A 27,383-nucleotide genomic window follows, 5' to 3' on the forward strand; every position below is an offset into this window, starting at 1 on the left:
AGGAGTATCAATTTTATATCAGCCAGAAAAAAAAACAGTTGGCATTAACATTTCAGACAAATCACGAAATGTTTAAGGCAAACATTTGCTAGTTTTTATGTATGGAAAATTCAGCGCACAGACTCGCATGTGCCGAATTCATATTCCCAAAGTAGTCCCGAGGATCATTACACCACTACTCACATGCTCAGGGTTATGACAGATCTTTTTGTGATGGGACAGCTATTACCCATGTTCTCAAGACCAGAAAAGGACTTGAAGAGTGGGCAGTGATAGCACTGCCTGGGCAACAAATAAATAGATAAATAAACCAGAACTCTAGTTTTATGGACATGTACATTGTTGGGGGAAAAAAGACACCTTCAGCTGTTGCAGGTTTCCACTTCCACATTTGACAAAAATTGGTAAATGACACCACAGTTTCAAGACGAGCCAGGAGTAGTTTGCCACCTGAGCAAACTCACAATGACACTAATGAGCAGGCAAAGTGTTGCTGCATCAAAAGGTCAGACACTACTTTCAGAGTTACCAATAAGTTAAATGCAATGGATCGGATGGCGAGTGGCTGGAGAGGTGCTGAATTTTTTCAGCCACAACTGCAGTGGACTGTGCAAGAGGTAGGCAGCTGGGCAGCCCCTGAACTGCACACCTCAGCAGCTGTCCATCCATCCCCCAAGCATTCACATCTCATGTAAGAAAGAGTTGAAGCAGCTCAGCATTTTGGGGGACAGCAATCACAAGTCACTATCAGTAGTCCTGGTTTCATTTCCAGACACAGCCCATTTCTCTTGTGAAGGTACATTCACATGCATTTTAGTCTGCTTCCTGATTTTTTGGGGTGGTGTGACTGGAAGTTACATTTAGTAGATACAGCAACTCCTGTGCTAAGGACAACCAGAAGGGAGGACAGAAAACACAGCTGATGGAAGAGCTCTGGTCACCCAGCAGCTGCACAGCCACAGGCAATGTTCTGAGTGCACAAACACAGACAAGCTGAGAGCTGCCTCAGCCCAGGGCACCAATGCAAAACAGCACAGGGAAAGTTTTGAGGTTCCTGTGCAAGGACTGGAATGCTCCACATACTTCTCCAACAGCCAGGAACAGAATGATTTCATTTTCCTTCCCAGACAAGAAGGTGCCCCCAGATGACCCTGCAGAGCTTGTGCTGATGACAATAAGCCAGTCTCTGCTGTAACTTACTGTCAACTTGGCATGAGCCATCAGCAGCTTGGTTGCTGGGGATAAAGGCAGAGGGATAGAGATGCTTCCCATTTGCTTTAACAGCATGAAAAACAGCTCCACATACACTTTTATTTGAAAACCTTCTGTTTTCTAGCCTGTTTAGGAAGTGCACAGATGAAAGGCTTCTTGCCAAGTGAACTTTCTAGATCACACGCAGAGCAAAATGGGTCATAGCATTAATTTAAATAGGCCAGTGTGCTCTTTTACAAAATATTAAGCTTAATCTCTGCTTAACATCTCAGCCACCACACAGTCTGCTACAGCAGCAGTGCACATGTCATTGCTAGAGGAGATATCTGAACTCCCCAGCCTGACTCCCACTTCCTACATTTCATGGAAGCAGTTCAGTTTTGGTAGAAGCACATCTTCTGCCTTCTCACCACCTCTGGCCCCACAAGCACAACGTGGCTCTCTGGCCTTATGCTTGCTTCCCTTGTGGCCTTTACAGAGGAATAGCTGTTAGTGTCACCTCCTCTCATACACAACCCCCACAGACTTTCCATTCTAGCACACCACCTTCTGAATTCTTCCTTGTTTTGCCTACTTTTCCATAAGCACATTGTAGGCTGCTTGGCAGAACAGATAGAAATATTAACTGCATCTCTGGAATTTGAGAGGATCTCAGGAGATGGCTCCATGAATGTGCCCTTCTGCAGTAAATGTGGGCCAGCAGATCTCTACCACACTTCCAAATAAGGGCTTATTAACACACTGTCATGTGTCCTTGCTAACTTTAAGCTCCCAGGATCTCTTCCCATGATCACTTTTCCAGATTCCTCCCTTCTGACTGCCTTCCTCACAAAACTGTCTGAGTTCTCTGGAGTTTTCTGAAATTGTATTACCAGCTGTGGAAGAACACTAGTACCTTGGGAATTAAAAACAACAACTGAAATTGTTCTGTTTTGAATGTTAGAAAACAATGTACTTTCAGAAACAGGATCTCAGATATTCTCTTTGTTTATACAGATAATTGAAATTACTCTAAATGCTGAGGGATATGCTTATTTCCATGTTTTTCTCCTCCTACTTCACAGTAATTTATATTCAATCCTATTAGATACAGAGATGCTCTGTGACCCTCCTGTCACTTCCCTTTCAGAAGATTTCAAAAAAATTAATGAACAACTTGCTGCTCCCTCTTGAAATTTATCTCCCTAACCAGACTCCCTTCAACATATGGGTTTTCAGCTTTGAGAACATGTTTCATTAAGCTGTATGATGGTTGAATATAAAACCAACTCCACAGATTTTCCTTCTGAGCAGTAATATTTGTGCTTATACCTTCAACATCAGCATTCTGCTTTGGTTTGGTCTTAAAAGCAAGGGATCCCTTAAATTCAGATGCTACATTAGCTGAACCTTTTTGTAAATCCAACCCATTCCTGAATCACTGCCTATTTCACTTGTAGGTGCAGATGGATGGCACTACAGTCTCCCAGGAGACTCTCAAGGCAGTACAGAGGCAAATGGAGCACAAAAACATAAACAAGTAGGCCAGAAACAGCAGAGCTAAAAAAATACTTACACTTGTACAGCAGAGAGTCTCCATGCAGCAAAAAAGAAAGAAAAAAGAATATGAATGGGGAAGACAAAGCAATAGCAGTTCTCAGGAAAGGAGGCAAAACCAGGAATCACCAAAATAAAGAAAACTAAAGCCAAAACACTTGGAAGTCTTAGCAGGAAAGGTGACATGCAAGAATGAGGTAAAAATCCCTTGTATTTGGAAGTGCTATTCAAATTTGTCTTTCCAGAGGATAACCAGAGAAATATGTGCTCTCTCGTTTTATCTACATTGGGACAAATTAAGGTTTTCTGACATTTGTTTCCAATATAAGGCACTCGCCAATGGTGCCAACCTGCCACCTGCTGTCCCAATTTTTCCGTTTTGCTGGCACCAGTAGCAAAAAAACCCCAAGTAATTCTCCTACTTCCTAGTCTGAAAGAAGATTCTGAATTAAAAATTGCCAGTTTGTTGTGGTATGCAAGCAAGCAAGGAAAATAAAACAAAGCTTCTCTTGAAGGAATGAAAAAGGATGGAAGTCTGTTCTCCTGAGGTTTAAATAAATCTAAACTAAAGGCAACAGTATATCTCCTTCCCATAAGGAGGTTTAGAGGCACAGACTTCAAGCACTTTTGGCGCATGAGAAAGATGCTATTTCATGACTGAAGCAAAACCTTTTCTCTTCCCTTCAAAAATTATAAGCAAAAAAAGGAAGCAGCACAGCCATCGCAGGAAATGAAGCAATCCCAAATGCCATACCCCATCTCTTCCATGGCTCAAGACCAACCATGCTCCTCCCAAATTTAGGGTTAGAAAAAACAATTATTAGAAGTGTGCTTCTGTTTTCAAGTTGAATGGGAAACTGCTGCTATTACAACATATTGCAGGTGTTAGCAGAATGTGGCAGGAGTAGTCATGGTCTGGATTAAGCATCTTGTCAACAAAGTGCTGCATGTTCTCGCACCCAGCTCCTCTCCTTTATTTTCCTGCTGTCCTCAGGGTCAGTTGTTTGTTTTGGTGGGGTTTTGCCTCTGGGTTTTGGTGTTTTGTTTTTTTTTTTTTTTTTTGTCTTTATTTTCTTTTACCTTCAGAAACTTTGGTTTTATGTAAGAGTTCTCAGCTAGTAGTGATTCAGGCAAACCACCTCATTACTCTCCATGCACACACATACTCTGACTCAATTTCTCTGTCAGAATCTAAGTTCTGCCTTCTCTTGCCCATCTTCTACACTACCAATCACTACAGCTGCTCTGAGATTGCTGGAGAGACTGCAAAATCCATTGACAAACATCTCAAATACTGAAACAATCTTAACAAAAGGCGCTCCGGCACACTTCAAAAAATAAACCTGGAACACTGATTCTCTTTCAGACAGCATTTGTGGCAGTAGTCCAGCATTTTCTGTGTATTTAATGCACAGACAGGAAAGTTATTTGTATTATGTATGCAGCTGGAAATGTGACTAGGACCAAAGTGCAAAGTAACATACACAAATGGAAGCAGTCCCAGGATTTGAGGGAGTTTACAGTCTATGGTCCTGATCCAACAAGGGCTTATGGAAACTCCAACCTTCCACACTTCAGTGATCTCCCGACTACTGAGGCACTTAAAAGGTGCCAAACACCTTGTGGGTGGGGAGTCAGGAGGGAGAAAGAGGCGCACAGCAGGCAACAGGTTAGAGGAGGAAGCACCGTTAAGCAAAGCAAAGACCAAGGGACTTGCCTGAAGCCACCAAGGAATCTGGCTGCTCTTCAGGGAACCTAACGCCAGTGTCCAGACCCCTGAAGCACTAGAGACCATGAGGCCTCTCAACCTTCCCCCCTTTGTTTGCTCTCAGCAAAATTCCAATATGAAGTGCTCTGCCTCGCAGTGTACATGGACCATCCCCAAAGATGAAATATCAACCCACAACCAAAAATCCCAAGAAAATTAAGCCCAAACAAAATCAGAAACTGCATTCTAAAAATGTGCCAATGAGGTTTGAGACGTCATAAAAATATTTTACAGAACATATTTATCCAATGCTATACCATTTCAGCTGTATGCATTTTGTGGGGTATGCCTTTTTAAGAAAGAGGTATAAGAAAACAAGGCATTTTATCACAAGTCCTGTTGTTTACTTTTGCTGTAAGGAATTCTGACCTGTAAAGCTGCCATGACACCAGTTCAGTCAATCAACATTTGCCACGCTTCCTTTAGCCTCCTAACTACCTCTGATAGTGTCACATATCTGTTGTCTCATAAAAAAAAAATTTAAAAAAAAATTTCTTAACAAAGCAGAGCAGCAAATTGACCAGTTCTGGGTTTTGCACATGACATCTTTGGACATGCAGGTAGCTCACCATCTGCATAGAAAACCTTAGGAACTAGGAAGTTGCTATTGCTTACGTCAACTACAAAAGATTTTGTGATGTGATTTCCAGGGTGAAAGCCCCCATGTGGCTTCTGAAAACCAGTGATGCACTTCTTACTTGCAGTGACAATAACCTGAGCCACTGTCTTTAGAATCTGCCCCATGAGTGCCATTGTCCTTGGAAAGTTAAATGCAATGCTAAAATCTGTGACACCTAATGGACTATTTTTCAGTAGCCAGAAGAGCAAAGCCCCTCACAGTCCTGAATGTAGGGGCCATGATCTTTTGTATCAGCACGTTAGTCCTTACCTTCATATTTCAGAGTTCTGTACTCTAAATATGACAGATAGATAGATAGATAGATAGATAGATAGATAGATAGATAGAGGAAATAGTGTAAATAAATATGGCATACAAATAACCCATATGTGAGTTTCAGGAGTATGTTTACTTGTCTTCCCTCCCTGAAGAGCTGAATTTCTAGAGAAGGAGCTATGGGTTCAGTATTAATTCAATTAGTCTCATATAAAGCACCCTGACCTTTAGAATTACTTTGTACAGAAATATATTCTGAAAGAAAAGGAGCAGCACTGCAGTAAGATAAGCTCAGTAGATTTGCCCTTGAGCTTGTTATATTTTACTAGGCAAGGAACCTTTGCTTTTCTGCTGGTTGAGATGTGGCACATGTACTCTGATATTTCATCAAGCATTTCAGTATTTCCTTTTAATTAATAATTCTGCACTTGCATCTTTTGAGTCATGTAAAATTCCTGCTAATAAACATTCCTGCATAAAACCAACCAAAGCTTTCACTACGAAGAGTGAAAAATCAGACACAAACTGAGTGGTTCCTAAAATTACTAAACCAAATGTTTAATTCCATGTTCTGAATTAGTATCCTGCAAGGAATTCATGCCTGCAATTACCACCTGCAAAACAAAAAGCAATTCTCCATAGCATCAGTTTTGCTTTCTATTTGTTCATAAAGAGGTTAACATCTTCTACAGTACCTGGGCTTCAAGATGGTCCAAGAGGATGGCTCCAACTACATTACTTTTGCTTTTATAGTTATTTTAGTTAAAAAACTAAGTGCAGGGCAGAGAATAAAAAGTTCTTAAACTTGGCAAACATGCATGGGTGGACAGCTATTCAAGATAGCCTTAGGCAGTCCTTTAACAGCTACCATATGTATCAGATGCCCTGGGCAAGAACATCATTAAAGCAGCTCAGAGGCAATGTACTCCTGAATGGGCGTTCAAGCCAGGAAAAAAAAGGGCTTAGGGCAACTTCACCTAGCAAAGGGTGCTCCTGCCCATGGCAGGAACTTGGATCTAGTGAATCTTTAAAGGTCTCTTCCAACAGAAACCATTTGATGATTTTATGAAAAGAACTGTTGCACCTGTCCGCCCTAGAGCTTGCAGCACTGAGAACCAGCACAACTTCTGAATCTCTCCTTCCATCCAACAACCTGAAGTGAACAGCTACCAAAAGGATTAGCAGTCATCCAGACAAAAAACTACCAGTCATCTTTCCACTGTTGCCAGGCCCTGTGTGGGCAGATGATGCATTGCTTGTGGTGGCATTTGACAGGGGAAATGCCCCAGAGGGGCAAGTAGACTCCATGATCAGAATTATGATAGGAAGTTTTACTCTTGAAAACCCAGGCACACTTGAGCTGTTGTTATTTTCTCACAGAAAATACTGCTCCAGACATCTCTCCAGCATGCACAATAAATCTTTGTACTCCTCAGACATTTCGAAATATACTTTATGAACTAAAACATTAAAAAAAACTCTCAACTTTCTGAATTTTAAGTCTTTATCAAGTTATCTTCCTTTCCTATTGAAAACAGGAAATCTCTTGACAGGCAACTAGCAAATATTCTAAGAGCCTGCATAAGAAACTGAAATACCTGAATAGAATATTTGACTTTCTTCTATAAAACAAACTGATAGAAAATGTCAATCATTATTTACCCAAGAGAGGATGGCAAAACTCAAAAGCTGACCTATGCAGTGATGACACTAAAGTATGATCTAATTTAAATAATGCTGCTTGGTCAGACAGTCATGGGGCAGCACACGAGCCTAGGAGGGACAGAAACATAATGGAAGATGCCTACCCTGCAAAGCAGGGCTGCTCACCACAAGCATGGAATGAAATGCTGATTGTATAGACACAAACTTCCCAGGAGTATCTAAATACCATGGTATTGGAAATGACTCATAGATTAACTGTAGCAGATAAAATGAGGTTCTGATCAGCTTTGAGTGAAACCAACCTGATTTTTCTATCACTTTGTTCTTCTCTCATTTTTTTCTTTTCATTTTCTTTAATGTCTGCATGCTTGAACATTCTTTCACCTGTTTAAGTGCTTTTGGTTTCAAATTAGTATTCCAGTCCTGCCACTACTGACCTCAAAAATTCACACTAACTTGATCTAACATGAGATACAATCTCACTGCCAAGATAGATGCACCACTTTGTAATGAGGCTTTAGTTGACCTGAATAACATCCAAAGAAAGTATGTTTTCCTCTAAGTTCTCCTCTAGTCTAACAAAAGATGTTTTGAGAGGAAGCCTGATAGATTTATGAATAAGGCTGTGTGATGCAGTTGTCAATGACAGCAGTGATGAGACTTGATGACTTGGAGGCTGTCTTCTGACCTTCTGGCAGTATGCATGCTTGATTTTATTAATTTATTTATTTTGAAGTTCCTATTCTGGTAACCCAGCTCATCCTAACCTACTTTTCCTTGACAAAATATAGCAAAGCCTAATGGTACTCTGTAACTGCCTACCCTGACATAGACTTTATCTCCTCTCTTCCTGTGAGGAACTTTCTTTATCCCTGCAATATGAACTATCAGTGTTGCAGAGCAAAACGTGGCAAGCCTCATGTTCTTCTGGGTGAAGCAAGAAGCATGAAGCACTCTTAGTGAGACAGACTCATGCTTGTGCTATTTTCAGTAAGCTCTCCAGATTTCAAAGTAAACAAGATTTCCCCAGACAACACAGATTAAGTACCTCATGCCAACTTGTTCATCTGAGATGCTGGAAGAATCAAAAAAGCAGCAGAAAGGACCACACAGCCTATACAGAAAACTCCTCAGCCATTTGAGAAGGTCAGCTTGCCAGATGCTAATCGAATTGTGATACATCATGGCTGCAGAGAAACGTGTGCTACAGAAATAGCATTATCACAGGTTATTCTCATGCTGCTTGCTGTAGTGCCTCTGCCAAAGGCTCCAGAGGAAAGATTTTGGCAAGAACTACTCCAAAGGAGCTCCTGCTGATCTTCCAGAGAAATAACAAGAAGATTCTTATGAGCAGAGGCTGTGGGAAGAGGATTCTGTATCTGTTTGTGCTGAGCATCAACTGACTCCATGGTTCTGCTGGCAAAAGGGATCACATGAGTGCTCCCTGACCCAACCTGTGCAAAAGGGCTTTGCCCTCATAACCTGTTAACTCTACCTGAAGCAGGTGGGTGAGTTCTGGGGTGATTCAGCTGCTGGCTGAATGAGCAAGCAAATGCAGGCAGGCACAGTCACCTCTGGACAAAGTGGTGGCCGAGTGTCCATCAGCAGGCTGTGACAGCCTATGACAGCCAGCTGGTGCCTGCTGAGATGCCTGTGCTGGCAGCCTGGGCATTCAAATTATTGCCTGCAGAGTGGCAAATGGTTGCATTGAGCAGCCAGGAGTGGCACTACCCACAGGCTGCACAGCTGCACATTCAAGACCTTCCTGTCCACCACAGACAAACTTCTTAGTAGTAGAAGAACTTAAAATCCCTGCAGGGAAGTTCAGCTCTCAAGACCAGTGTTTTAGTGAGTGGTTTGTTACTGAACTCTCCTCTCCATGTGGCTTTTTCATGACACGTGAAGTAAACCAATGGACGGACACTCAGCATCAGTATGACAATTACTGCCACAAAGGATGTAAATGCTGGGAACAAGTTAATTTTCTTCCTAGCATCTAGTACAGTGCTCTGTTTTGGGATTTAACATAGAACAGTGTTGATAAAATGATGGTGCTTTTAAATGTTGCTGAGCAGTGCTCACACTAAATTGAGGACTTTTCAGCTTCTCATGCAGCCCTGCCAGCAAGGAGAGTGGGGGTGCGCAAGAAGTTGTGAGGGGGCAAAAGCAGGAGAGCTGACCCCAGCTAACCAAAGGGACATTCCAGACCGTATGGCATCATGCTCAGCTTATAAAGCTGGGGGAATTGGACAGGGGGTGGTGGCTGCTCCTCAGGGTCTGTCTGGGCATCAGTCAGCAGGTGTTGAACTACTGCATCATGTGGCACTTGTTTTGTAGATTTTTTCGTCATTATTACTATACCCCCTTCCTTTTCTGCTCCACTTGTTTTTCTTCTCAAACCATGAGTTTTTTACTTTTTTTCTGATTCTCTCAGGCATCCTACTGTGGGGGAGGTGAGCGTGATGTTCAGCTGCCTGCCAGATGAAATCACAACAACCACACGCCCTCCTCTCCACCCCCAGCACAAATCTGGGTCTGCTAAGGCACCAGTACTGCAGGAAAACAAGTGCCTGGTACAGGTGTCACCACCCAAACAGAATACCCAGCAGCTGCATTGAACAGCTCCTCCTATAACCAAGGCAGAAAGCAATCTCCAAATTTATACTACTTTTTTTCTTAAACATGAATGCAGTGCTGTTAAGCAGTTTGCCACATTTTTCATTTACTTCATATTGTGCCAGTAATAAACCCTAGATTATGAGAAACGGCTTTGAACTCTAAGAAATCTCAGCTGGTTTAAGAAAGAAAACCTACCTATAAATTATCCATTGCCTCCTTCCATTTAGAGACCCAAGAAAAGACATTGAAAGCAAGTTTTCTTTTGGAGTGTTTCAGCTGGGAACATGTAACCCCTCACAAGCCTGTACTCTGTAGTCTATACATGTATCAAGTACTGAATAAACATGGGTAAGGGCAGTGAGGATGTTGCGAAATTATATACAGAGGAAATCAGGAAAAGACAGGTAATAAATATTCACTATTAAAATTAATGTATTCAAAATTCTAATGAGGATAACACATAAATTGGAAATAAACAAGACATTCTGCAAGGTGATCCCACTGATTCCCTTTGTATGGCACATTCTCAGCCACAGTACTGCATGTGTAGGGAAAGGCTTAAGGAAGGAGGGCTCTGGCACTGTGCTTTGCTCCTCCTGGTGACATTTCCATAAACTGTCCTAGTTTGGGGTGAGTCAGAAATATGACTGGACTCCCACTGCACTAGATTTGCTCACATGCCTGTGAGCCTTTTCAGAAGCCAAGAACACTCTCACATACCATAATGCCAGTTTCTAGCTTCCCACAGAGTGCTGTATGTACTGCACATCAAAGGCCCATTTCTGCTAATGCATACAAGAGAGAAACTCAAGTGTCACAATCAATTTAATCCAGCATTCATCCAGGCTGCTGCCTTTGCCCTCATCCCTGTCTGCTTGTTTCTGCCACTCAGGATTTGTTATGTGGGCTCAACCAGGGGACTAGTTGGTCTGTAAACTAACCTGGGAAAGAAATCCTCTGTGAAAAGCTGAACTGTCAGTTGAATCAATTCCCAGACCCAGTTTGTTGTGAGGTTGTGGGCAGGAAAGTGCCAACTGTGTATGGGGGAAAGTGGAAATGCTCATTTCAGCAAAAAGAAGACTTTTGCTGGATTAAGTCAGTCACAGAACTGGAGTTTTATTTATAGCACAGGAGAATATAGAGTCCAACAGGAAACTGGGTTTATTTGCAGGAGGTGTTCAGTCTTTCATCCAAAAAGCTGAGTCTATGCTTGAGACAATTCTGTTGCAGGTAAATAGAGAGCAGTAGGAATCAGATGTGGTAGTAAGTCAGGGCATACCAGAGAATCTGTGCTTTGGTTTTCCTTCTTACAGCAGCAGTGCACATGTTCCTGAGTGTGCACCATGATCCCCTCCTTCTGCCAGTGAAAGCAACTGAAGAGGTTTCTGTTGTTTTAATTCAAATTTGCGTTGATGGGAAGAGGGGCAGGGTTGGGGGTGGGCCAGGGGAGAAAAGCTTACAGGTGGTGCTTTATGAGTTTGGCGTGGTCCTTTTGTCATGTTTGTTTGTTTTCAATAATTTTATTCTTGGTGAGTGCCATTTTTTCCTTTTCTCTGAAAACACTGAGGTCCATACACACCTTGTCATTCAGAACACACAAGGTCATAAATTTTCATGTGAATACAGGACTCATCTGCTAATCTTTGACAATGGCTAGCCAGGAAAAACATACACCACCAATCTACAAGTGTTCTGCTATTTCTGCAAATTTTCTTCTCTACTCTACAGGTTAAATATATTGTTCAATAAAGAACTTTAATATATTGCTAATGAGATTTTTTTTTTAAACTTTCCTTCATTGAAATCACAGAACAATTTCTGTGGTTAAAATTAGAAATAGATGAAAAATGGCTAGTACTCAATATTCATCACAGGCAGTCCTGTCCCATTAGCCACTAGCATTTTTTCAAACACAATTTACCATCCAAGTGTTTCAATCTTTCACTGAAATGCTTTAAAGAAGAGTTACAGGCAAACTTCTGTACTGCAACCTACAATTGCTTTACATGTTTCAAACAACTTCCAATCATACCTCTTCATAAAATAAATAACCTCTACTTTGCTCTAAAAACAATACTTATCCTGGCTGTATGCTCATTACTACCTATAGTAATAAAGTTATATTGCTGAAAGAGATATTTTAAAAAGATGGGTACATGGATTGTTAGTAAAAGAAAAGCTGTTTCTCTCAAAACATCTTTAAATAGTGTCTCAACTCTATTGAGCTCTATTTAGTACTTTAGAAGCCAAAATAATATTCAAATAAAAAAAAGACTTAAGAAAATAACTGTTAAACACAATCTGATAAAGATGCTCCACTATCTTTTGGTGGGGAATGAGCATTATTTAGTTCTTCTTACTTGTGCAAAGTACTAATGCACATGACAACTAGAAGCATTATGCAAATCAAAATCAGATAGTACCTACCTACATGATCACACATACCAGGACACACAATATTCAGTCTCAGTGAAAAAAAGGTGCATTATTTAAAGGTAGTTTTAAAATGCATGCATGAGTTGAATTTGTGTCACACGCATCATATACACACAAACCATACTATTTTATGAACTTAATTCATGATTGAGTCTAAGCTCTGAAAAGCAGGCCATGGGTTTTCCTTTCATCTGAGAAAAGCAAGTCATTTTCTGCATAAAGATTTTTCTTTCCATCTTAGTTGCAAACAACTTTTATCTAATGACTCATTACCATCAGTGCAGTTCTAATCAAATGTAGACAACTAAGACAGCTGTAGATTAGGGAAGCATCAATTTACTGTAGTGCAGCCCAGGGAGATCAGAAACTCTTGGATGTGTAATGTTCCAGCAATCTCATCCTATGCTGGACCACTCAATTGCTCCCAGTGTTACTCACAACTCATTTAACAGACTGGCAAATACTGGCATGACTGACAAGTCTTTCATATTATGGGCTCTCAGGCCGCTGTTAAAGGCTGGATAAGAAATTTACCCTAAACTGAAGCTAATAAATGTTAATGCAGAGTTTGCTATTTAGGAAATCCTAATTCCCACAACAGAAAATACTAGCAATAACATCTAAGAGCCTATTTTTCAGTGATGCATTTTGTGAGTCCATTTGTGATATTTCATTCTGTCTTGTCTGTGTTGTTTATACGTATCTAAATTTCTTCTCTGTCAGGGAAATCCTCCCAGCCACATCCACTCTGGTTGAGAATAGGTGGGCAGGCTCTGAAATAGTGCCTGTTTGTTCCCTCTATCACCAGCAATGGAGGTTTCAGATCCCTTTGCTGCCACTCAAAGCATTTCAAAATTTTCTGTATTCGGCTTTTAATCCACACATTTAAAAAAATAGCTCATAAACATTTTATTACCAATACATGCACCTCACTCCCAGTCATTCATATAGCTTCAGTGATATACAATCTACCTACAACCATAGTCAAATGTGAATCCAGACCCAGTGTTCCCCCACATTGTTGAAATCTAGCTTCAAGGAAAGCTGGTAAATAACAACACGAGGCTGTATGGTTTACCCCAGACAAAATACTGATCATAAATAGCCTTGCTGAAGAAAACAAGAACAAAGAATTGATGAAGATAATGGGGGTTTGCAAAACAAGTTCTGTTTTGCAAATGAGAAACAGCTTCCCCCAAAAGGTGATCCAAGCTCAGTGCCTCACCTTCATGACCAAAATCTCTTCCCAAAACATCTTGACAGCCAGCTGGAGCAAGGCTGGGCTTAGGATAGGCGAGTTTTCTCTGGCATCCCAGTAACATAATCAGCCTTATCTTACTTTCCAAATACTTTTGGCTATAGGAGATTAGGCTCCCAAACAAGCACAATACCAAGCTGCAATTCAAGGTTTCAGGCTTGAGCTTTGCCTAGCACACTAATGCCAGGTGCATTTAATCAAAAGGCTAAGATCTGCTTAAGGATTTCCAATGACCAAGCAAGGCAGAGTCCTGGACTAATGCCACTTTGGAAGTAATTAATAAACATCTATTTTGCATTTAAGATTCAAAATATTCAAAATAAATTAGGTTCCCAATTATAGTTCATAAAACCATATGCTTCTCTTTCTAGCAAAATCCCTCAGCAACGTATCTGTGTCCTGCACTGATCAGCTCATAAAGCATTCTTTGATGCCCCTTACAGAGGGTTCCTTGTTTCCACACAAATACCTGTGGGACACTTAAAAGCTGCCACAAATAAGGTTATGTTTATCAAGAGAATATCTGAACTCTGTAGGATTTTCCCATGGCTAAAATGAATCACTTGGAAAGTGCTCTCTTTGAAGTTACTAACTCCACACAGAAGATGCATTCTTAGAGTGCTTTTAGTTGCAAGAAACTCAGTGCAAACACTAGCTCAGTAAAAATCCCTGTATTGCTCAGCCTTGTGGAGCTGTGTCATTGTGTCAATGTCAAAGCTCAACAAAGCCAAGTGCTAAGTCCTGCACGTGGGTTGGGGCAATCCTAAGCACAAACACAGGCTGGGCAGAGACTGGACTGAGAGCAGCCCTGAGGAGAAGGACCTGGGGGTGTTCATGAATGCGAAGCTCAACAAGATCTGACAATGTGCAGTCACATCCCAGAAAGCCAATTGTATCCTGGGCTGTACCAAAAGCAGAGTGGACAGCAGAGTGAGGGAGGGGATTCAGTCCCTCTACTCTTATCCTGTGAGAATCCACCAGGAGGGCTGTGTTCCAGCTCTGAGGCCCCCAATTTAAGGACATGGACCTGCTGGAATGAGTCCAGATGAGGCCATGAGGATGATCAGAGGGCTGGAGCACCTCCCCTATGAAGACAGGTTGAATGAGCTGGGGTTGTTCAGCCTGGAGAAGTGAGGGCTCCAAGGAGACCTTACAACAGTACCTAAAGGAGACCTACAAAAAGGCAGGACTTTCTACAAGGGCATGTAGTGATAGAAAAAAGGATAAATGTCTTCAACTGAAAGAGGGTGTATTTTGGTAAGAATATTAGGAAGAAAATCTTCACTGTGCGAGTGATGAGGCACTGGAACAGGTTGCCCAGAGAAGCTGTGGATGCCCTGTCCCTGAAAGTGTCCAAGGCCAAACTGGATTATGCTCTGAGCAACCAGGTCTAATAGAAGATGTCCCTGCCCACAGAACATGATCTTTCATGTCCCTTCTGACCCAAACTGTTCTATTAATTCATCTATTTATCTGTGTATTTTTACAGCAGCAAGCAACATCATTTGCAGTCAGGATGCAAAAAGCAGCTCCCAAATATGGATTACAGTTTTTAATAAATGAATTACTTAGCACTGACTAAGATTACTGTCTCATGCTTATTTGATGCTTCATTCTCTTCAGAAATTAGATACTGATGAGAATCTGGGTCACAAAGGTATTTGAATCTCTGTGCAAGATGAGGGTGAATGAAGACATATAAACACCTCTGAAGATAAGTACAGTTAGCATCTAATGCATTTTTTAGAGAGTGTAAGCAGCATCACATTTCCATTATTTTAATATGGCCAAAGTGAAGGATAACAGTGGAGTGATATGATGCTGTCATATAACCATGGTGATATGAGATAAAGACAGAAGCTATTTTTTACATTTCCAGTTTAGCTATCCAAACAGGCTACAAGAATAAATTTAAAGGCAGAGTGTGGGGTGTCAAAACAAGCCTTTAGTTTAGTTTTCTATATATGAAGCCAGCATGCAAAAACTAACTTACAGGTACAGTGTTTAGATGCCACATATTTTACTGGGATCTCTCTCCCATAGGATCTAGGGCTCAAAATGATTACTGAATGTTGGCCACAGAAAGCCTCTGGAACGTGATAGTACCAGTGATGAATGAGATGATGTAATCAACACCACAAACCTCACAGGGATTTGTGATGCTCAGACAAATATTGCCTCAAACCAGCTCTCAGTGAAACAGGAGATTTGGAAGGTAGAGAACCTATTTTAAGGTGGTATTTGCAATGAATGTGTGCTTTTGTTTTACAGATAAATGAGACCAACAGCTGCTGGAGACAGCAGCAGCCCTGCTGCTCCTTCTCCTGTGCTGACTGCAGTACAATTATTCAGGGAGATGAATCAACAAACCTTCTACAAAAAGCTGCAATCAGTTTTTCTGCCATCTTAGCTTCTGGTGAAAGCACATGGCCAAGGAATCAGGTAGGAAGGTAGAGAAGAAAGCTCATCCCTTGCAGGAGTGACCACCTATTAGACTGACTAATTTGTAGTAGAGAAACACATCCTAAAATTCCTGTCCACAGTAAAGCTCCCCAACAGACTGAGCTGGGTGGAGGGGAATTTGAGATTGAGAACAGTTATATTTGCAATCATGTGGGTTCACATCTTGTAAGGATGATGATATGGCGCAGAGCCATCTTTATAATAAAGTCACACATAAATCAACTTCTGTTCATGGTCAGTAACATAACTTTCAGGCAGAAATATTTTTTGTCATAGGTGAAAGAAACCTAATTTTAAGAAAGACAAAGGCAGAAAGCAACATGTTGTCAAAGGATAGCATGGCCCAACTTATTACCTCAGCTGAAGCTCTGTGAGACTGTGCCCCACGAAAGAGGTGTTTACTGCACTAGCTGTGTATGCAAGGGAAAGGCCCCTGAACAGGCACGAGGAAAGAAGTGAAGAAAAGGGAAAAGCTTTTCTTCTGCTGAACAACAAGATGCAGTTCAGGAAAAATCTTCCACGCTAACATTTACTTTTTTTAGAAGCTAATTCCTAACTTCAGTTTCCTGATACCACAAATTTGCTAAATTATATTCTGAAAAGCATCTTCCATCGTTACCTGTGTGGTTAAGCACACAAGATGTGGAATTACCATTACAAGATGTGTCTTACCATACAAGTGTCCAGATCCTCCAAACGCTCTATCTCTGTCAACTCCTCCACCGTGATCATGGAGCGTTTAGTGGGCTTTTCTTCAGCTAACTCAATCTCCAGTGATTCCTGCTGTGGAAGTGGCTTGCCACGTCTGGTCAAATGGTCAGCCTGGAGACAACGACAGGAACACACCAGTCAAACTTAAAAAAAACAAAGAGAACCCAACCAGAAAGTTTACAGAATTTCAGCGATCAGAAATCCTGGAAGACCAAGCACAAAAGGAAAGCTCAGTTATGTTGGTGAGTCCTCACACTGGGTTTGTCATATAAAGGAAATAGAAGTGTGGAGAGGAAGCTTTTTCTTGAATCCTTTTTAAATTAACAAAGACATGTACAATATCAGCCAGTATAATTTTCATAATTATTCAGTGACCAAAAATGTTATAATCTGCTATTCACAAAAAGCCCACAGTTTTAAATACCTCTGTTCTGTTTCACTGAAGAAATAGATAGGGAAAAGCTGTAACAAGAGTAAAGTCTGTTTTTAGACCTGCATAACAAAAACTGCCACTAGGACCACAGAGAATGTTACAGAAACCACCCTGGGTTGTATTTGGGATGGAGTGGGCTCATGATGTCATGAAAATAATGAAGTACTTTCTAGTTCTTTTGATAACTGAAGAGAATATTAAACAAACATCTGCTAAAAGCAAATATTTGAAGATCATCTGTCCCAAATCAGTTGGTCACAGAAGTCTTCAAAGACGCAGCTAAGAAGAACAATAGTCCACTGCTTCACATCAGCACAACGCAGCACAACCAGTGGATTGCTGTTTAGTTAACTATCAAAAAAGGTCAACAGATGACCTAAGTTAATTATAGCGCATTTAGTATGGTGCCTACTTAGGAAAAGCAACTGGAGAGCTGCTATGAATTTATCTTCAAGCATACTAAAATAGCTGCAATAATAATTAATGCTAATCATTGTCTCATTAGGAAAACTGAGGTCTTGTCAAACAAGGTTTATTTTTCAAAGTTGCCTCAAACACTACTACTATGCCAATGCAACAAACACAGACATCTGTGGGTGGCTGAATTAGTAGAACATGACACTCCAATTTAAGGAGCTGGCTGAGAACTGCATCAGTGCATTTAATCTTTGCTGTACGAAGAACTAGCTGCCAGCTTTCAGATTGCAGCTGTCAGTTGAAGATTAACAGTGTCAAATTAGTCAGGAGTTTCTCTAGCAGCATTTTTGAGATCAGTATTCCTCAAGGTTCTCATCAGTGCTATACCATCTCAACCTAGAGCTAACAGAAACACAGCAGAGTTAAATGGTGAAAGGGATATTTTAGTCATGTAGCCAAAATGGATCACAAAGCAAATCAGCCCAACCTAAAATGCACAGTCATTCCTTAGAAACCAAGAGCACTGACAATTAGCCAATTCCACAATCCTGAAAAGCAACAAGTATCCAGAAGCCTTTAGTGGGAGGGAGGTCGAGCAAACCTTGTCCTAAAATTAAGCTGCCACTGAAACTCTGACAAAAGGAACGAATTCTTATATTATTGACTATGTAAATGCAACGGAATAAGGAATATCAGGAGAAAAACAATTTCATTCCTGTAAACACTTAAATAGTCTGTATGGTTCTGGAAACCACAGTTTTAAAAGTGCCTTCTTAAAAGCTGGAAAAATTGCAGAGGATTTTCAGTGGAGTGACTCAAAGGCTGGAGAAAATGATGTACTGTGCAGGAACCTGGGCATGTCCAGGTTGTGCAATACCACTGGACAGACACAGCCCAGTCACCACTCATTCCAGCTGAGCCTCCTCCAGGACAAACTGGAGCTCATTCATGTGGTCTCTCCCACAGCAGGCTGCTAATGCATAGCTCCAGATACCAGAGGTTGTACCTTTACACAATGCTGCTCTGTATTACCAAGATGCATGCTCAAGTAACTCAGTCTCCCATTAAAAAAAAGGGGGGAGGGGGGGCAGAAAGAGTGATTTGTTTTATGCATGTGAGGACTTTCACAGAGAGGAAATAAAGAGAATATATAGTTCCCTTATCTTGGTGAAAAAACATCTTGAGAAAAAAATCATGACTGCAAATTGAAGCCAGAGAAATTTCAATTAGAACTGAAGAGCAACTTTAATCAGAACAACCACCCACTAAGTTCCTTAAAAAAAGAGTTCTGGATTGTCCTTACAAAGCCTCATTGCATTAGAAGCAAAAAAATTTTTCTGTGGATACACAGTTGTTTATTTCTTCTACTCTTGATGAGGCAAGTACACCTCTATAATAAATATTTGTGCCTCCCAACAGCTCAGGACCTTCAAGTAAGAGGGCCTCCCCTCCTACCTTCAGACTCATTTCTCTTCAAACTTGATACCTCCATTTCTGAGGTAACCTCAAAACATACTCATTCAGGGAACAAGGTCCCAGCAGTACCTGAAGAACTCTAAAGAATGAAATCTTACCTCTCATTTCATGAGCAACCAAGCCTTATACTCTCACCTTGATAAATACTAGGACTGCTCTTAACTAACAACTCAATACTGCATTCTGATGGCATTTTTAGTTCTAGATCTGACATCAGCTCAAAAGATAATAGGACAAGTATATAACACAGTCTCTGCCAAGGTTACATCTTTCTTACAGCAAAGAGGCAAGAGTCCCAGAATTATATTTCAAAAGACATCAGTATGTCAACAGAAATAAGACTGATTTCAAAATAGAGCTGTCAAAGGAGAAACTGAACAAGTTATAAATATAAATGGCATTGTTGAGATCTGACATATTAGATATCAACCAAGAAAAAACTCACCAGTTTGTGGTGGCAATGGGAAAGTGCATCCAGGATTTCATCTACAACTCGGTCAGACAGGAAAGAAGCCACTGTCAGCTTTACTTCACTGTATGAGGATTAGAAATGAGAGAACTTCTTAATTCACGCTGGAGATTTTCGTCTTTATTACACATTCAACAGTGTGATGATTATCCACTGTGCTGTCATTTTATTTGAAGTAAAACATTAGAGGGTGTCAGGATACATGACTGCAGGTTTCAGAAATAAACTCATGAATCACACAATAAACACAGGAGCCTCTGTACCATATTTAACCTGCTTCTCACAGTTTCCCATGAGATGAAATGAAAACATCTGGGTAAGAGAGCTGAATAAAAATAAGAAATGAAACTCAAAGGAATACTTCACCACTAAAATCAGACAAACACACATCCTAGATGAATGGGATTAGGACAGTGCTGCCTATAGAACGCTACTCCACTGAACAACTACAATCCATTCCTTTCCTCAATTATTTTTTGTGTTGATCAGCTGGTAAGGATAAGCGTACAATGTGTAAAATGCTGTTTCTTCAGCCAATGCCTTCAGAAATTTGCTTCCTCTTTTGCTCTAGGTAACCACTTTCTGTCTCAAGAACTTCTTGTCAGCCATTTTTCCACTGCACAGACATATGTGGAACATCACCACCCTGCACACTGAGCTTAGGTTGCCCTAGTAACTCCCTCTCAAGGAAATATGTACCTTGAATAGCTCCCTTGGGGTCTCATCTTTGGTGACAGCACCAAATACTCTGACTGTGGAGGGCAGCTGATGTGGAGCCAACATGCACGACTGCCTGAGCTACAGCCCAAAGCTCCACCTCTGCTGCCTCTGCTTTCAACACCAACTCTTTCAACTGGCATTTGCCAGCAAGTGACATGATTTTGGTTTATGGTTTGTATATGTAGCCTGAGCTGTATTGGATTAACAAAGCTATTTCTGTCTGGGGCTAGAATTACTGCTGCAGAGAGCCTGGAGAAAAAGGTAAGGAATTCATTGGAAAGGCAATGCAATTCATAGGGAGGTAAAATGGTGGCCAAGCCACAGTGGGAAGAGAATGGGAGTGAAGGAATCTCCCTCAGCTACCAAAATTAATTTCAAATAATATAAGGCAGGACAGATCACAGTGTGACACCCTCATCTCACTGACAGCTCCAGCTTCTACAAGTAGAAGAGGCAGTATTATTGTCCTGGGGCCAAGATTAATTTGATAGGACTGAAGTGAAGAAAACTTACTCCCTGAACCATTTTAAGCACTCTGAAGGTATAACTAAAGTCTTTAAAACCTTTTCCTGACTATTTTGCTGTACTCCGCAAAACTGTTTCTTTCCTCCTCAAAGATATTAGCATCTCAATGCAAAATGTCATGCTTTTCAAGCATCAGGCAGAAAGGAACTGAAAAGGTTTAAGTACAGGTTAACCACATTATACTGTGCAAATATATTCTCTGATATACATTCAGTATGGAAAAAAAAAAGCAATAAAAGGTAAAGGTAAAAGCCACTATTTTTCTTTTTTTTATTACAGGACAAACTAAGAGTTATTTAGGGTAATGGTTTCTGCTCCAGGTTTGTGGTTTGAATATCCAAGTTTCCATTTTTTAAGTACGTCTGTCTGCTGTGCACAGCTCCCACACAAAGTCTTAAAGTGATTGCTCCAGCTATAGGACAAGACCAAATGTAACAACAGACAAAGCACCATTACCACTCAAAGTAAATAGTGTAATTTCCTTCTATTACATTAATCCAGTGTTAAGTGAGAAAATACAGGTTTTTTTTAAAAGTATTAGTCATGAAAGTGTTATTTGCATACCACAAACCAAATCTTTCACTAAATAAGAGAGCATATGAATTCATGATCTTAGTTAACATCCCTAGAGATTCCAAATATATGAATCTAAGTTCCCAGACCTGCAGGACAATTTCCTGCTCTTTGAATGCCACAATATACTTCCTTGTGAGTCACAAAAGCATTCCAAAATTCTTCTACTACACAAACACACAACCCAAAATCCAAATTCCAATTTTGTTAGATTAGCGTCCTAAAGTACCTAATTTTATTGAGGATATCAATTCCAGACTGCTCCAAGAGGACATTTTTTACAAAAGTGCGTGGGATGGAAATCTTCTCAGTGCTGGCCTCAATGAGGTCCTCCCGGATGCGAGCTTTCTTCATTACATTTGGGCAGAGGTTTTCTGCTGCATCCACCATAGACTCAAGGAGTGTCTGCAGCATAGTAAGCAAAAAACAACATCAGATACTGGCATTCACTTCAGCTGGGAGGCGACAGCATTATTCTGTCAAATATGACACTTTTAGACTCGTATTTTTTACAATTCTTCTGCTTTCCAATCTATTTTGCATCCAGCTGCAATATAAGACATTTTACAAAATATAGCTTTGAGAATCAAAACACTTGTTCTGAAAATGACCCGCGACTGCACTTGTTTGCCTTTTCAAATATGAAACATTTACATCTCTGTGTGTTGAACTGTCAGAACAAATTAGCTTCCCTTGTGCACCCACCACTGCAGTGGATGCTCTGCTGCAGCTGCCTTCCCTCTAAACTGTGCCCTGAATCACCAATTTTCATCAGTGCTCCAGACCTGCCAATTTGTAAGAAGCATCAGTAAATGAGGAAGAGAGATCCTGAGAACTCAGCAGGCTGTAGATGGCTGGAATATACCAGCTGCATATTAAGAAGCAGCTACAAGCAAGATCTGCAGTTGGCATGCAAACCTTTATTATATGGCTCTCATTTATGTACACGTAAATCTACAGCAAACTTTAGATATAGCCAACAATTTTTATTCACACAGAACCACAGAATGGGTGAAAGCTTGGAAGGGACCACTGAACATCACCTAGGCCAACCTCCCTGCTCCAGGTTTCCCTACAGCACATGGCACAGAATTGTGTGCAGTTTTCGAGTATCTCCAGTGGGGGAGACTTCACACCCTCTTCAGGCAGCCTGTTGCAGTGCATGGCCACCCACACAGGAAAAATCCAAAAGAGGGTGGGAAAAAAACCAAGGAACAGGCCAGAGTCCAGTTTACTGAAATGGGCCTACTTGTCTCTGATAAGAGTGAGGGTTGTGAAGCAAACAGAAAAAGGTACTTACAAATAATAAAAGAAACAACATTTCTGTGGAATGGTAAGCCTAGATCTTACCTAGGCATTTGTAAATTGTACAAAAACAAGAACTGCACTCCTTGAAAATGCTAGTGATTTCCTTTTTCTTCTCAACCCCGTAGCACAAGTGAGTGACTGCAAATTCAACTCCATTGTATCAGAGCTTTTTTCTCTTTGCACAGCCCTACCATAACTAGTAATTTCCTTATGCAGACAATGAGCAAAAAAAAAAAAACCACCATTGCTGCATAAAAATTTCAGTGATTCAAAGCAGCATCTTTCAGTCTGTAGCTTTTACAGTCTGGAAAAAACCAACAAAGCAACACGAAGCGGCCACAGTGTACAGGAACATCCAATCTTTGCAGCATTTGATTTAGAGTTACAAGGGAAAACTGCCATTATGGCTAATAATATATCTTGTTGCTGGGTTCTCAAGATGCCCTTTAATAACTCTTCCTACACTCCCTCCTTCAGTCCTCGAGCAGATTCTGGGGCAGCATGACTAATGAAGAGACTTTCAAGCCTCTATGGCCATATCCCCATGGGGGATGAAGAACTTGAATGTTAGAGAACACAGAGCCAAGTAAACTACTAATGAGAGTTCCTGACACATCCATTTTTTCCATAGCATCTATTCATTGGTGCAATTGTGTAGTTTATTGTGAAAAAATTGCCTGGCCTCTCAAGAGTTACTGATGAATCACAATCATAAAAGTGATAGACTTGCTATGCTGAATTACAATTGCAGTCTAAGCAGGGTCTTTCAAAATGGATCATGTGAAAAAATGCTGTGAGAAGGCATAGCAGGAAAAACTAGATCTTTTCTGAATTTTCCAAAATCAATTTTTACTCAAAAAAACTGAGAGAATTTGCAATTTAAGTCAAACAGAGTTTGGATCTTATCTTCAATTGCGCAGCTCAACACAATTTCTTTACTGGTGGATTTTAGCTGTTGATTTCACATGACCATTATCTATAGAAGGTATCTACAGAAACCTTTCCTCACCTCCTAATTCCATGCCCAAATCTTTCACTGATGGAATGCCATAGTTACCAATATTGACTGTGAAAGTGCACACATTTCAGTTACAGGGCTGCAAGTACCAGTCACCAGGTGAAAGAAAAGAACAAATTACTACCCACAATTAAAGAATCTTAGCATTCAGGGGAAAGATACAGTGAGGAAAAGGACTGAAGAATGATGATATCAAAATAAAACAATGGAACAGGTGATCCATTTTTGTCCTTTGCTCCAGGACAAAATTTAGGAAGACTATTTTGAGCACTTCTGTCATTACAAAACAATTGTTTTTGTAAAGTTCCACTTGTCTTGCTTATTTTCCCTTGGGCTTTTACTGACTGAATAACACATCTCCAGGTACTGTGTGTCCACAGTGACACCAGCAGGAGAAGAAAAAGGCAAGGGTCTTGCTATAATTTCTCCTCTGGTCAACTCAACTCATTCCAATATATTGTTTTTTCTTACTCTAACTCCTTTTCTCACCCCTCTTCCTTTCCTTTAGTTAAAAAAAAAAAGAAAAAAAAAATCTTATTTACTTAAAATATGTTCATTGCCTATAACCAATTTCCAAACTTCTTTTTAGAATCACACTCCAGTTGCTATGGAAACAAAAAATCAAAACTCCTCTTACAGCACACAGGATTTTTTTCCCCCCAACAATTACAAAAAGAATTGTCTTTATGTGAGCTCCCTTATCTATTTTTACAAATAATAAACTGCTTACAATGTTTTGAATTGATCTAAACAACTGGGGGGAAAAAATAATTCTAATCCATGTTCATCAGTTCTTCCTCCATGCATAGGACTTAAAAGAAAATCCTTCCACCTTAAGTGAAAATTAATAAAAATGAGTGTTGGAGTATACAAAGAGCATTATGACTTTATAGTTTTTTGTAAGCCACTTAAATGTGAATGCCACACAGATCAAATGTAAATGTAAGAGTTAGAATGGTTGAGCTAAAGTGCCTTTTGTTGTAAATGCGTAAAAGTGTAAATGGAAAACACATTAATTCAGGAACATTTCAAATGCTGAAGAGGTTTTTTTTTCCACCCTCTATAAGACTCTCCAAGATGAACTTATTTAAGTGCGTAAGCCCAGCATGAAGGGCTGACCTGACTACTCTTGTCCCAGTAATACCCCAGAGGTTCCACTGGGAAGAATCTTATGGATAAATCATGTCTGCAGAAATTCTCACTGTATTTCATATTATGGGGAAAGGGAGAAACATACTAAAAATAGAGCACTATTTTCCTCCTCATTAACTTTTTAATTTCAAAAAAGTAATTAGTAATATGGCATTATTATTGTTCTTCATTATATTTCCACTGACTGAAGCATTTTCATGTTTCAGTTGAAGGATCAAAGAATCTGAAGATGAAGGTTGTAAAGTGTTTAAATACACAGACAAAGCAGCTTGGTCACAAACAGAAGTTGATCTGAGCTGCCCCAGAGCCAGATTTTTAAATTCATCAGCTTCCATACAGATCCCTACTGTTATTAAAATTTTTCCACCTTGTCTTCTTCCAGGACTGATACCTGTGCACATGCTGTATGGATGGCTCTTTGCTTGTTGCACAGGAAGAGCAAACATAACTGAAGATGCAAGTTTCTAAGCAGGAGCTGGCTGAGCACACAGGTGAGAACACTGACAGATCAATAACATCTGTTTCAAGAGTTGAGGTTTGGCAGGCAATTTCTGAGATGATTTCATGTAAAGCTGCCTGTACCACTTGTAGGTATTGGGCACTCTCAATACCTACAACTTACCCAAATCAAGCAGTAAAGTGGAAATCCTGCATAAGGTTCAAAAGTGACCACTGAGGAAAAAAAATTTGCCATGGAGCCTATAAAACAGCAGCTTTCACTCTACTAGGACTCCTTAACTACCAAGCACTTTCCTCCAGGGCATGAGGTTTCTTAGGGTGCTTGAGAAATGCCTTTACAAAAGGCCGAAGGAGCAATTGATCAGTCTTCCCCTTCTAGCAGCTGAGAAAAGATGATAATAAACAGTATATGCTCCCTCTGCCCACTGAAAACATACAGGCAACTTTTTATTTTATTCCAACTGGGAATAAAAATCCAAATTACATGGCCCACAGTTATAAGAAACTAATAATGGAAAGACAGCTAGCTTACAAACAAATCTACTGAGAAGAAAAATCAAGTGTTGCATTTAGCAACAGAAAACCTCAGATTTAGTTATTTCTGCATGTGAGAGATGGTAACATATCTATCCACAGACCTTAAGTTGCTCGTCCACTACCCTTGTGACTTCTCCAGCCATGGATTCAAGTGTCTCTTGGATTGGATTGGAGAGTGCACCATTTGCTCCTGCCCAAGAAGCTCCACCGAGGTGATACAGATTTGGTAAGAGCTGTAAGACAGGAAGAGTATCCTCAGAAAACACGCTCATCACTGTCTTCAGGACAAACAGCAGGAAATTTCTTTGGCTGAAACAAAGTCTTCATAAATTAGAATTATGACTTCAAATACTCGCTATAGTTGGTCATCAGAAGGAAATACTCTTTTGTGACACATATTATTATTTTCACTGCCTAAAACCAGAAAAGCTGCAAGCACACACAGAACTGCTCTCAGCACTGCCAGCATGCTGGGAAAGGCTTACTGTTTTGGAGTTCTTAGCATCCCGCATCAGCCGTTCCGCACATTTGACATCCTCCTGTACAGCATCCACACCGCAGTTTCTTAAAGAGTTGAGATGATCTTGCACTTTTACACATATTCTGTCAATCATCTACTTGAACAAAAGGAATACAAAAGATAAAACATCAGGACGTCGGTCAAACACAACCTTAATCCAGTCCAGGTAGAAAATCAATAGCAGCATGATAAGATTTGCAGTGACAATATAACAACCTGGAAAGGCATGACAAAACCTTGGCAGTATGTCGATACTATAGAAGGAAAGAACTACATCTCATAAAGACACCCCTAAGCATTGCAAAATAAATAAAACTTGACCATCAGGAAAAATAAATGCTGTGGAATATTTCCCCCACAGAAACCTCCAGGATAACTGCAAATAATTAACAAGTTATCCTATTTAAGTGTTACTCTGGTTTTTGGATCAAATTTAATGCTGAAAATGCTTTTGATATACCTACGACTATAGTCTAAAGCTCTCTGAATTGTTAAGAAGTTCAGACAGTAAAAGAAAGCTCTGTTCATTCAACAAATACTAACAGTGATTTCTCCAGTCTAAGCAAAACGCAACTGCGCAGGCTTCTGCAGCATTCTTTTAAAATGTAAATATTCCTAGTTGCAAGGGAATTAAAACTATCAAAGCAGAAGTTTCCATCAGACATTTCACAGTGGGATAAATTGGACTTAATCTGTACCCACAAGACAGTTCATTCAACACGCTACAAATGCAGGGCAGGTGGTATATGTGTATCTTACAGGACAAATCACTAAGAATGCCTGACACATAGTCAGCTTTGATTAAGATATATGAGGCAGGGACATATAATAGTTAAAAGTCTTTATCAGCCCACTTAGCATACATCAGAACCAGCTATTTGACATTTTGAAGCAACATCTGAGTGCCTGCACCATCATATAAAGCCTACAGTTCCAGCATCTTATATCATTAGCAATGAGAACTGAAATAATTTCACAGCATGCTCCTTTTGAGATCCACATGAATCTTTCTCTTCAAAGGGTTTTGGGTGGCTATTTTTTTTACTAGTACAAAAAGCTAATTAATTATTAGACAGTAGAATGTCTCATTGGGACATCTGGACAGGAACAAAAACCACTCTGGGAATAATAATGCAATTCTATCATCCTAGAGAGTCTTTTTCAATTCTCTTTTAAAACTGTTTTTAAAATCCATTCCTACTGTACACAATTT

General features: G+C 40.2%; 1 protein-coding gene across 4 annotated transcripts in view; it reads right to left on the reverse strand.

Moving 5' to 3' along the window:
* The window catches only part of CARMIL1 (capping protein regulator and myosin 1 linker 1), a 188,145-nt gene that overhangs the window by 24,818 nt on the left and 135,944 nt on the right, over positions 1-27,383 (reverse strand). For 2 of the 4 annotated variants that reach the window (XM_059479812.1, XM_059479797.1), the window contains exons 25-30: positions 26,136-26,264; positions 25,752-25,883; positions 21,406-21,581; positions 19,335-19,422; positions 16,525-16,674; positions 2,768-2,785 (exon numbers count right to left, since the gene is read on the reverse strand). In XM_059479812.1, coding sequence (XP_059335795.1) covers positions 2,768-2,785; positions 16,525-16,674; positions 19,335-19,422; positions 21,406-21,581; positions 25,752-25,883; positions 26,136-26,264 — 693 coding nt within the window. The remainder of the gene's footprint in view (positions 1-2,767; positions 2,786-16,524; positions 16,675-19,334; positions 19,423-21,405; positions 21,582-25,751; positions 25,884-26,135; positions 26,265-27,383) is intronic. The other 2 variants (XM_059479821.1, XM_059479805.1) reach the window with 1 other exon arrangement.

The sequence above is a fragment of the Ammospiza nelsoni genome, chromosome 1, assembly GCF_027579445.1.
Source record: "Ammospiza nelsoni isolate bAmmNel1 chromosome 1, bAmmNel1.pri, whole genome shotgun sequence".
Taxonomy (NCBI): Eukaryota; Metazoa; Chordata; class Aves; order Passeriformes; family Passerellidae; genus Ammospiza; species Ammospiza nelsoni.